Source organism: Bos indicus x Bos taurus, chromosome 6, assembly GCF_003369695.1.
Source record: "Bos indicus x Bos taurus breed Angus x Brahman F1 hybrid chromosome 6, Bos_hybrid_MaternalHap_v2.0, whole genome shotgun sequence".
NCBI classification, from domain to species: domain Eukaryota; kingdom Metazoa; phylum Chordata; class Mammalia; order Artiodactyla; family Bovidae; genus Bos; species Bos indicus x Bos taurus.
Window position 1 is genome coordinate 4,866,218 of NC_040081.1, and position 12,571 is coordinate 4,878,788.

Genomic DNA, 12,571 nt, shown 5'->3' on the forward strand with positions numbered 1-12,571 from the left:
TAGAAATTGTGATGTGGATGAGTATGCTTGCTTGTTTTAAAAAAAATGCGTTTAGCTGTTTTCTAGATATAACCTCTTCTCACTTGTAATAGAAAGTATGAATCACTTATTATTTAGTTTAACCAGTTCTGTTTAACATATATCAGATTTATTAAATCCTTTTAAAACTCATAACCTTATTGAGGTAGACTATGAAATCTTTTTTAAAAAACAAAGTATCAGTGAAACAAAGATCCCTATTATGTTCAGTACAGAGTGCATTGATGCAAAATCTTTTTAACAAATTCTTACAATTAGGAGATTTAATTTGGTCTGAAATATTAAAAGGAAAGGGCTTTCCTGGTGGCACTAGTGCTAAAGAACCTTCCTGCCAGTGCAGGAGATGTAAAAGATGCAGGTTCGATCCCTGGGTCAGGAAGATCCCTTGGAGGAGGGCACGGCAACTCACTCCAGTATTCTTGCCTGGAGAATCCTGGGCTCCCAAGGAGAATCCCAGGCTCCCGAGGAGCCTGGTGGGCTACCATCCATGGGGTCACAAGGAGTCAGGCTTGACTGAAGTGACTTAGCAAAGGGAGTGAGCCTGCTGCTGGTAAATGTGGCTGGTATCTGAGTGCAAGAAGTGCTCCGGGCTCACTGCCTCTCCACAGGAGGGACAGCTCTTCCTCTGCCCTGAAGTGCCCCTGGGGTCGCCTGGCCCTGCCTGAGTCTCTTCTTGGCCATGCACTAGTGTTTGCGAAGGCCTGGTGCAGGAGGAGTGATAGTACGTGCCTGCTTTGCTGCTGTAGACTTTTCTGACAGGAAGCCTGCCTTTATCTTGTAGGTGAGCGTCCCTATCAGTGCCCTTACTGTGAGAAAGGATTCAGTAAAAATGACGGCCTGAAGATGCACATTCGTACTCACACCAGGGTAAGAATATTCTATCTCATTTCTTATAAGATCCACACTTACTTTAAAGATATTTAACTTTACCTGAGAAAGCAAAGGTGGTAGATCTGAAACTTTATGTTTGTGGTGAATATTTAAGGATATCTTTTTTTTTTTTTAAAGACATAACAATGAAAGACACAAAAATCCAAATCCCCAGAGCCTTCCCATTCTTTAAATTGTGAACTAGTTCTTAGGAGTAACAGGAGTTACGACTGTCAAACAGCCAAGTAAGTGAATGTAGCCAAGTATTTGCCAGAAATGCAGATGCCAGCCCTTCCCAAACAGAGGTGCACCTGTCAGCCTGTGACCGTTAATTAATGTATGTGAGCAAGTATATTTGCAAGAAAGACGTTGAAGACAATTTGAATTATCCTGGGAGGTGGCAGACAAGGAAGCTCCTGTCTCTGCAGGGTGTGCCCGGTGCTGTCCTTCGTTCTTTTTCCAAGGGTGCCCTTTGTGTCTCTGCTGTCAGCACCTCTCCCTGATCATTGTCATTCTGTGATATACAGCTTTTTCAGACCCCAGCCTCTGCATCACATGCTAGAAAAAAATGGGAGCAGCTCACCCTCTGTCTAGCTGCCTTTCTTAGCTCACTCTTCAGTTTAGGACACCAGCTTTACATGGACTTCCCACTTGAACATTTGATGTTGTTTTTAAATAGCTCTTCTTGATTGTGCTCTATCCATCTTTTTCACTGCATTACCTTTCACACAGTTCTTTTCAGTTCGGCCTTTTAAAAGTCTTATGGTCTGTATGTAACTGCCAATTTTTTTCTGATTTTGAGAGATGTGCCTAATCCCCTTAAGAGCAGTTCCAATTTAGGCTTCGCCTGAATTCATTTTTTACCTTAGCTGTAAAATAAGAACTTTAGAGGAAACAAATAATGATATCCTTGCCAGTGTAATAATATTCCAGCTTTCCACTTTAGTTCTGTAGGCTATAAAAGATAACCTCTGAGGTCCTGTTAAGAAAACACTTCCCTTGTGTTCATGGTGGAGAAGGTAAGCAGCTTCTGTGCTCACTAGAGTAAATCCACATTGGGTTTCTCATTCTGATTTAAAATATAGTACTCATATTATGTGGATATTTGGAACTGGAGTAACTGCTAAGTACTTCATAGACAGTGAAGGGTTAGATAAATATTACTCCTCTTAATATGGCTTATGTACATATTCAACTATTTATTACAGAGTGAGCACTATTAAAGAGGTTTAATGTTGTTTAGGAGGTTATTCTGTGTACGTGTAGTTGTTACAATAGTGCCAATAATGTGTTTTAGACCAGAGCAAAAGAGTGCTAATTCCTTTTATCAAAACCAATGATGTTAACCAAAACCTGGGCCTTATGAGTGCATGTTAAACTGTTTTACAGAGTTATACCTCAGAAAAGGATGTTTGGATTCAGGGGAAAAATACCTTTTGGGTGTTCTCAAGAATGGGCAATATTTCCAATTTAAATAATACGGTTTTTACTTTGTTTATTCATGAGAATAATACTAATTGTTAAATACAAAGGCCAGTAATCACATGTCAGGTACTGTATTTTAGATGTTCAGGTTTATTGATTCACGTAAGCCTCACAACAGTTCGTGAATGCATTCAACCTCAATGAGGTAGGTATTATTGTGATCTGTTGTTTTTTAAATATGTTTATTTTTAATTGAATGATAATTGCATTACAGTGTTGCATTAATTTCTACCAAACATGAATCAGCCATAGGTTTACCCATGTCCCCTCTCACTTGAACCTCCCTCCCACCTGCCTCCCTACTCTAACCTTCTAGGTTGTTACTGAGCCCGGTTTGAGTTCCTGAGGCATACAGCAAATTCGCATTGTCTGTCTGCTTTCAGTTCAGTTCAGTTCAGTCGCTCAGTCGTGTCCAACTCTTTGTGACCCCATGAACCACAGCACGCCAGGCCTCCCTGTCCATCACCAACTCCCGAAGTTCACCCAGACTCACATTCATCGAGTCAGTGATGCCTTCCAGCCATCTCATTCTCTGTCGTCCCCTTCTCCTCCTGCCCCCAATCCCTCCCAGCATCAGAGTCTTTTCCAATGAGTCAGCTCTTCCCATGAGGTGGCCAAAGTACTGGAGTTTCAGCTTCAGCATCATTCCCTCCAAAGAAATCCCAGGGCTGATCTCCTTCAGAATTGACTGATTGAATCTCCTTGCAGTCCAAGGGACTCTCAAGAGTCTTCTCCAACACCACAGTTCTAGTAGAGTACGTTTCCGTGTTACTCTCTCTACCTCCCACCCTCTCCTTCTTCCCTGCCCACCTGTGTCCATGGGTCTGTTCTCAGTGTCTGTGTCTCCACTGCTGCTCTACAAACAGGTTCATTAGTACCATTTCTCAGGATCCCATGTCTATATGCATTACTATACGGTAATTGGTTTTCTCTTTCTGACTTACTTCCTTTTGTTTAATAGGCTCTAGGTTCATCCACCCCATTAGGACAGACACAAATGCCTTCCTTTTTATGGCAGGGTGATATTCCATTGTGTATATGTACCACAGCTTCCTTATCTATTTGTCTGCCAATGGACATCTAGGTTGCTTCCATGTCCTAGCTATTGTAAATAGAGTTGCAGTGGGTTATATGTGTCTTTTTCAATTTTGGTTTCCTCAGGGTATATGCCTAGTAGTGGGATGCCTAGTAGTATATGCCTAGCTGGGTCATATGGTGGTTTTATTCCTAATTTTTTAAGGAATTGCCATTTTTTAAGAGTTGCTAACTGCTCTCCTTAGTGGCTCTATCAATTTACATTCCCACCACAGTGTAGGAGGGTTCCCTTTGCTCTACACCATCTCCAGCATTTATTGTTTGTAGACTTCATGATGATGGCCATTCTGACCATTGTGAGGTGATAGCTCATTGTAAATTTGATTGGCACTTCTCTTAATATTGAGTGATGTTGAGCATCTTTTCATGTGTTTGTTTTGCCCGTTTTTTGATTGGTTGTTTATTTTTCTGGTATTGAGTTGTATGAGCTGATTGTATATTTTGGAAATTAATCCTTTGTCAGTTGTTTTATGTGCTATTTTTGCTCCCATTCTGAGGGTTGTGTTTATTCCTTGTTTATAGTTTGCTTTGCTGTGCAAATCTTTTAAATTTAATTAGGTCCTATTTGTTTACTTTTGTGTTTATTTCCATTACTCAAGGAGGTGAATCATAGAGGATCTTGCTGTGATTTATGTCATCGAGTGTTCTGCCTGTGTTTTCCTCTAGGAGTTTTATAGTTTATGGCCTTACATTTAGGTCTTTAATGTGTTTTGAGTTTATCTTTGTGTGTGGCATTAGGAAGTGTTCTAATTTCATTCTTTAACATGTAGCTGTCCAGTTTTCCCAGCACTGTCTACTAAAGAGGCTGTCTTTGCCCCATTGTATATTCTTGGCTCCTTTGTCAAGAATAAGGTACCCATAGGTGCTTGGGTTTATCTCTGGGCTTTCGATCTCGTTCCATTGGTTTCTGTTTTTGTCCCAGTACCATACTGTCTTGATGACTACAGCTTTGTAGTATAGTGTAAAGACAGGAAGGTTGATTCATCCAGCTTCATTCTTCTTTCTCAAAATTGCTTTAGCTATCTGGGATCTTTTGCGTTTCCATATGAATTGTGAAATATGTTGTTCTAGTTCTGTGAAAAATGCCATGGGCAATTTGATAGGAATTGCATTGAAGCTGTAGATTACATTTGGCAGGGTAGTCATTTTCACAGTATTAATTCTTCAACCCAGGAACCTGAAATCTCTCTCTGTCTATTTATGTTGTCTTTATTTCATCAGTGTCTTATAGTTTTCTGTTTACAGCACTTTTGTCTCCTTAGGGAGGTTTATTCCTAGGTATTTTATTCTTTTTGTTGCAATGGTAAATGGTATTGATTCCTTAATTTCTCTTTCTCATATTTTATTGTTAGTGTATAGGAATGCAAGTGATTTCTGTGTATTGGTTTTGTATCCTGCCACTTTGCTAAGTTCACTGATTAGCTCTCGTAATTTTCTGATGGTATCTTTAGGGTTTTCTATATATACTATCATATCAGCTGCATACGGTAAGAGCTTTACTTCTTCTTTTCTAATCTGGATTCCTTTTGTTTGTTTTCCTTCTCTAATTGCCATAGCTGCTGCTGCTGCTGCTAAGTTGCATCAGTCGTGTCTGACTCTGTGCGACCCCATAGACAGAAGCCCACCAGGCTCGGTCCCTGGGATTCTCTAGGCAAGAATACTGGAGTGGGTTGCCATTTCTTTCTCCAATTGCCATAGCTAGGACTTCCAAAACTATGACATATAATAGTATAAGAGTTGGCACCCTTGTCTTGTTCATGATCTTAGAGGGAATGCTTTCAGTTTTTCACCATTGAGAATAATGTTTGCTATGGGGTTATCATAGATGGTCTTTATTATATTGAGCTAAGTTCCTTCTATACCCATTTTTGAACAGTTTTTTTTTTTTTTATCATGTATGAGTATTGAATTTTGTCGAAACTTTTTCTGCATCTGTTGAGATTATCATATGGTTTTTATCTTTCAGTTTGTTAATATGGTGTATCACATTGATTGATTTGCATATATTTAAGAATCCTTGCATCACTGGGATAAACCCAACTTAATCATGGTGTGTGATCTTTTTAATGTGTTGTTGAATTCTGTTTGCTAGAATTTTGTTGAGAATTTTTGCCTATATGTACGTCAGTGATATTGGCCTATCATTTTCTTGTTTTGTGTTGTCTTTGTCTGGTTTTGGAATCAGGGTGATGGTGGCCTCATCAAATGAGTTTAGAAGTGTTCCTTCTTCTGCAATTTTGGAAGAGCTTTAGAAGGATAGGGATTAGTTCTTCTCTAAATGTTTGATAGACTTCACCTGTGAAGCCGTCTGACCCTGGGCTGCTTTTTTTGGGGAAATTTTTTTTTATCACATTTCAATTTCTGTGCTTGTTACTGGATTGTTAATAATTTCTATTTTTTCCTGGTTCAGTCTGGGAAGGTAGAACTTTTCTAAGAATCTGTCCTTTTTTTCTAAGTTGTACATTTTATTGACATATAGTTGTTTGTAATAGTCTCTTATGCTCCTTGGTATTTCTGTGTTGTCTCTGTTGTAACCTCTCCTTTTTCATTTTTAGTTTTGTTGATTTCATTCTTCTCTTTTTTTTCCCTGATGAGTCTGGCTAATGGTTTGTCATTTTTTTTTTTTTATCTTCTCAAAGAACCAGCTGTTTGTTTTCTTAACCTTTACTGTGTTTCCTTCATTTATTTTTCATTTATTTCTTCTCTGATCTTTATGATTTCTTTCCTTCTACTAACTGGGTTTTTTGTTGTTTTTGTTGTTCTTTTTCCAGTTGTTTTATATGTCAAGTTAGGTTGTCTGACGTTTTTCTTGTTTCTTGAGGTAGGATTGTATTGCTATAAACTTCCCTCTTAGAACTGCTTTTGCTGCATCCAGTAGTTTGAGTTGTTGTGTTTTCATTGTCATTTGTTCTAGGAATTTGTTGATTTCTCCTGATTTCTTCAGTAACCTGTTCATTATTTAGAAACATACTGCTTAATCTCCATGTGTTTGTGTTTTTTGTAGTTTTTTCCGCTGTGATTGATATCTAGTCTCATAGTGTTGTGGTCAGAAAAGATGATTGATATGATTTCATTTTTTTTTTAATTTACTGAGGTTTGATTTGTGACACAAGATATGGTCTGTCCTGGAGAATGTTCCATGTATACTTGAGAAGAAAGTGTGTGTGTTCTTCTGCATTTGGGTGAAAAGTCCATAAGACATCAATTAGGTCCATTTGGTCTAGTGTTTCATTTCAGGTTTGTGTTTCTTTATTAATTTTCTGTTTTGATGATCTGTCCATTGGTGTAAGTGGGGTGTTAAAGTCCCCTGCTATTATTTTATTGCTGTCAATTTCCCCCTTTATGTCTATTAGTGTTTGCCTTATGTATTGAGGTGCTCCTGTCTTGGGTGCACAGATATTTACAATTGTTATCTCTTCTTGGATGGTTCCCTTGATCATTATGTAGTGCCCTTCTTTATCTCTTAATAATATTCTTTATTTTAAAGTCTATATTGTCTAAAGTGAGAATTGCCACTCCAGCTTTCTTTTGATTTCCATTTGCATAGAATATCTTTCTCCATCCTTTTGCTCTCAGTCTATATGTGTCTCTGGATCTGAAGTGGATCTCTTGTAGACAGCATATGTATAGGTCTTGTTTTTGTATACATTCAGCCAATCTGTGTCTTTTGGAGTGTTTAATCCATTTACATTTAAAGTAATTATGTATGTTCCTATTGGCATTTTCTTAATTGCTTTGGCGTTGTCTTTGAGGGTCTTTCCTTTCTCTTGTGTTTATTGCCTATATAAGTCCCTTTAATATTTGTAGTAAAGCTGGTTTGGTGGTCCTAAATTCTCTTAATTTTTGCTTGTCTGTAAAGCTTGTGATTTCTCCATCAATTCTGAATGAGATCCTTGCTGGGTAGAGTAATCTTGGTTGTAGACTTTTCCCTTTCTGTACTTTAAATATATCCTGACATTCCCTTCTGGCCCGCAGAGTTTCTGCTGAAAGAGCAACTGTTAATCATATGGGTTTTCCCTTGTATGTTACTTGTTGCATTTCCCTTGCTGTTTTTAATATTCTCTTTTTGTGTTTAATCTCTGTTATCTTGATGAGTATGTGTTCTGACATGTTTCTCCTTGGGTTTATCCTGTAGGGGACTCTCTGCACTTCTTGTCTTGGACTTGACTGTATTTCCTTTCTCATGCTGGGGAAGTTTTCACTATAATCTCTCCAGAAATTTTCTCAGTGCCTTTCTGTTTCTCTTCTTCCTCTGGGACCCCTATAATTCGAATGTTGGTGTGATTAAAGTTGTCCAAGAGGTCTCTGAGGCTGTCGTTGATTCTTTTCATTCTTCTTTTATTCTGCTCTTCAAGGATTATTTCCATCATCCTGTCTTCCAGCTTACTTATCTATTCTTCGGCTTCTGTTAATCTACTATTGATTCCTTCCAGAGTATTTTTAATTTCAGTAACTGAGTTATTCATCTGTTTGTTTATTCTTTATTTCTTCTGTGTCCTTGGTAATTGTGTTAATTATGTTGATTGTTTCTTGCATTTTCTCCATTCTATATTTTAACATCTTTACTATCATTACTCTGAATTCTTTTTCAGATAGTTTGCCTATTTCCTCTTTGTTTGGTTGCTCTTGAGTGTTTTGAGTTTGTTCAATCATTTGCACAATAATTCTCTGCCTTTTCATTTTCTAAAACATGTATTGTGTCTAAGATCTTTTCTCAGGCTTTGAAGTTGGATCCTTTCTTCCTTTTGGTTTCTGCTCTTGGTGGGTAGGGTTGGTCCAGTGGTTTGTGTAGGTTTTTGTTGGGTGTGACTTGTGCTCTGTTGGGAGGAGGTAAGCTTCCCCCCACTCTGGTAGGCACAAATATTAGGTGGTAATCCCTTGTGCCTAGGGTAGGGGTCTTCTGCTTCAGTTATCCTATCTTCTGCCTCCGTTATTCTACTGTTGGCCCCCTCCAGAGTGTTTTTGATCTTATTTATTGCAGTATTCATTATATATTGACTCTTTTTTATTTCTTCTAGGTCCTTGTTAAACCTTCCTTGCATCTTCTCGATCCTTGTCTCCAGGCTATTTATCTGTAACTCCAATTTGTTTTGAAGATTTTGGATCATTTTCACTATCATTTTTCATAATTCTTTATCAGGTAGATTCCCTATCTCTTCCTCTTTTCTTTGGTTTGGTGGGCATTTATCCTGTTCCTTTACCTGTTGGGTATTTCTCTGCCTCTTCATCTTGTTTATATTGCTGTGTTTGTGGTGGCCTTTCCGTATTCTGGCAGTTTGTGGAGTTCTCTTTATTGTGGAGTTTCCTCGCTGTGGGTTTGGACAGGTGGCTTGTCAAGGTTTCCTGGTTAGGGAAGCTTGTGTTGGTGTTCTGGTGGGTGGAGCTGGATTTCTTCTCTCTGGAGTGCAGTGAAGTGTCCAGTAATGAGTTATGAGATGTCAGTGGATTCCGAGTGACTTTCGGCAGCCTGTATATTGAAGCTCAGGGCTATGTTCCTGTGTTTCTGGAGAATTTGTGTGGTATGTCTTGCTCTGGAACTTGTTGGCCCTTGCGTGGTGCTTGGTTTCAGTGTAGGTATGGAGTCGTTTGATGAGCTCCTGTTGATTAATGTTCCCTGGAGTCAGGAGTTCTCTGGTGTTCTTCAGGATTTGGACTTAAGCCTCCTGCTTCTGGTTTTCAGTCTTAGTCTTACAGTAGCCTCAAGACTTCTCCATCGATACAGCACCAATGATAAAAAAAATCTAGGTTAAAGATGATAAGTTCCTCCACAGTGAGGGACACCTGGAGAGGTTCACAGAGTTACATGGAGAAGAGAAGAGGGAGGAAGGAGACAGAGGTGACCAGGAGGATAAAGGGGGGAATTAAAAGGGGAGAGAGCAAGCTAGCCAGTAATCACTTCCTTATGTGTGCTCCACAGTCTGGACCGCTCAGAGATGTTTACAGAGTTATACAGAGAAGAGAAGAGGGAGGAAGGAGACAGAGGTGGCCAGGAGGATAAAGGGGGGATGAAAAGGAGACAGACAGATCCAGCCCGTAATCAGTTCCCTGTGTTCTCCACAGACTGGAACACACAAAGAGATTCACAGAGTTGGGTAGAGAAGGAAAGGGGGAGGGGAGAGATAGAGGTGACCTGGTGGAGAAAAAGGAGAGTCCAAAGGGGAACAGAGCAGTCATGCCAGTAATCTTGCTCCCAAGTAAAAATGGGTACTGAAGATTGGGTTCTTAAAGGTACAGAATTGATAACAAATACCAGAAAGCAAAGATTAAAAATCTAGAGTACAGGCTGGATTCTCAAGAATACAATATTAAAGAAAAAAAAGACAAAGTCACAAAAATTATGAAATATATATATATATATATATATATATATATGAAGTTTGATTAAAAAATAGGGTTTTTTTTTTTTTACAAAGTAATAGTAGGTTATAAAAATGAAAATTAAAGGAGTAATAGAGGACTTAAAAATTTTTTAAAAATTTAAAGAATGATAATAGTAAAAGTATATCTAGGACTTTCTCTGGTGTTGTGGACAGCGTCGGGTCAGTTCATTTTCAGATAGTTCCTTGATCCAGCTTATACCTCTCAAGAAGGCTGCTTCCTATGTAGTCGATGCTAACTACAGGGTTTTAATCTGTTGAACCTGTCACTTCCAAGGCGGTTCCCTCTGTTTATTTTAGCTTCTTCTGTTTCCTGGTCTCTTCAGTGTCTAATTTCCACCCTGACACAAGGGGGTGGTGGTAGACACTTTTTAGGCTCACTTGTTCAGTGGTGCTGTGGGGAAGGAGGAACACTGCAAACAAATATCACTGGCATGTGTGGGGAGTGCTCCCAGTGTCTCGGCCACACTGGACCTGCCCCAACTCACAGCGCATGTGCCCTCTGTCCACACTGTTCAGGCTCTAGGTTGCTCCACCAGGAACTGTCCGAAGCCAGCCCTGGGCTGCATGCACCTCCCAGGTCTAAACCGCTCAGGTTCAGGCACTCGGGTACTCCTTCCTCAAAGGCGCAGACTCGGTTGGGCCTGCGTTTTATGCCCTTCCCAGGTCCAAGCAGCTCAGGTGACCAAGTGTTTGGTGAGTGCAGTCGCTGTGACATATCAATTCCCCTGTCCCTGCCGATCGGTTTTCTGAGCATACAACCGGCGCACCTTCTCAGGTGGATGTCGACCGTCCAAAATCCCAAGAAGTCTTGATTAGCAATGAAGCCTGCTTGCAGTTTTGTAGATAATGCCTCTCTGGGGCCACGATTGACCCCTTCCAGCTCTGGCTGCCCTCGCCTGCCTGTCTCCGGCAGGGGATGGGCCGGTCCACAGCCGTCTAGCTCTAGTCAGTCCTTTGTTCTGTGAACGGGCCTGGCAGTGTCTTAGGTTAGGGCTTTTCCTGGGGTAACTATCCCACAGTCTGGTTTGCTATCTCAAGTTAGTTCCCTTAGATTCCCCTCAGAGCATTCAGGCCATGTCCTTACCCTAGGCAATGCAGCTCACGCCTCCCTGCCCAGCCCCTGCTTGCTAGTGGCGGATGCAGGCGTCTGCGCTGCTTCTCCGCTGGGAGTTACCATTGGACATGTAATCTGTGGGTTTTAATTATTTATTTATTTTTCCTCCCGGTTATGTTGCCCTCTGAGGTTCCAAGGCTTGCCACAGATACTCCGGTGAGAGTGTTTCCTGGTGTTTGGAAACTTCTCTCTCTTTTAAGACTCTCTTCCCAGGACAAATCTCGTCCCTGCCTCTTTTGTCTCTCTTTGTATCTTTTATATTTTTTCCTACCTCCTTTTGAAGACAATGGGCTGCTTTTCTGGGCACCTGATGTCCTCTGCCAACATTCAGAAGTTGTTTTGTGGAATTTACTCAGCATTCAAATATTCTTTTGATGAATTTGTGGGAGAGACAGTGGTCTCCCTGTCGTGTTCCTCCGCCATTTTAGGACCGCCCCCCAACTCTCATATCCCTATATCATACTGGAAAAAAAAATAGCTTTGACTATTTGGACCTTTGTCTGCAAAGTGATATCTCTGCTTTTTAATATGCTGTCTAGGCTGGTCATAGCTTTTCTTCCAAGAAGCAAGTGTCTTTTAATTTCATGACTGCAGTCACCATCCATAGTGATTTTGGAGATCAAGAATATAAACACTGTCACTGCTTCCAGTTTTTACCTGTCTATTTGCCATGAAGTGATGGGTCCGGATGCCGTGATCTTAGTTTTTGAATGTTGAGTTTTAAAACACCTTTTTCACTCTCCTCTTTCAGACTTCATCAGGCGGCTCTTCACTTCTTCGCTTTCTGCCATAAGGGTGGTGTCATCTGCATATCTGAGGTTATTGATATTTCTCCTGGCAGTTTTGAATCCAACTTGTACTTCATCCAGCCCTGCATTTCTCATGATGTACTCTGCATATGAGTTAAATAAGCAGGGTGACAATATACAGCCTTGACAGTCTCTTTTCCTAATATTGAACCAGTCCATTGTTCCATGTCCAGTTCTAACTGTTGCTTCTTGACCTGCATACAGGTTTCTCAAGAGGCAGGTCAGGTGGTCTGGTATTCCCATCTCTTGAAGAATATTCCACAGTTTGTTGTGATCCACACAGTCAGAGGCTTTAGTATAGTCAATGAAGCAGAGGTAGGTGTTTTTCTGGAATTCTTTTGCTTTTTCTGTGATCTTGTGAATGTTGGCAATTTGATCTCTGGTTCCTCTGCCTTTTCTAAATCCAGGTGTACATGAAGTTCTTGGTTCATGTACCTTTGAAGCCTAGCTTGAAGGTTTTTGAGTATTACCTTGCTAACATGTGAAATGAGCACAATTGTGTAATAGTTTGGCATTCTTCGGCATTGCTTTGAGCATTTCTTTGGGATTGGAGTGACAACTAACCGTTTCCAGTTCTGTGGCCACTGCTGAGTTTTCCAAATTTGCTGGCATATTGAGTGCAGCACCTCAACAGCATAGTTTTTTTTAGGATTAAAAATAGCATCACCTCCACTATTTTTGTTCATTGTGATGCTTCGTTAGGCCCACTTGACTTCACATTCCAGGATGTCAGGCTCTAGGTGAGTGACCACACCGTTGTGGTTATCTGGGTCATTAAG

General features: G+C 40.2%; 1 protein-coding gene across 9 annotated transcripts in view; it reads left to right on the plus strand.

Moving 5' to 3' along the window:
* PRDM5 (PR/SET domain 5) overlaps nt 1–12,571 on the plus strand; it is a 255,174-nt gene that overhangs the window by 176,857 nt on the left and 65,746 nt on the right. For 7 of the 9 annotated variants that reach the window (XM_027543706.1, XM_027543709.1, XM_027543710.1 and 4 more), the window contains one exon: nt 821–906. The exons of the other annotated variants lie outside the window; for them this stretch is intronic. In XM_027543706.1, the coding sequence (XP_027399507.1) occupies nt 821–906 (86 nt within the window). The remainder of the gene's footprint in view (nt 1–820; nt 907–12,571) is intronic. 9 annotated transcript variants of the gene reach the window in all.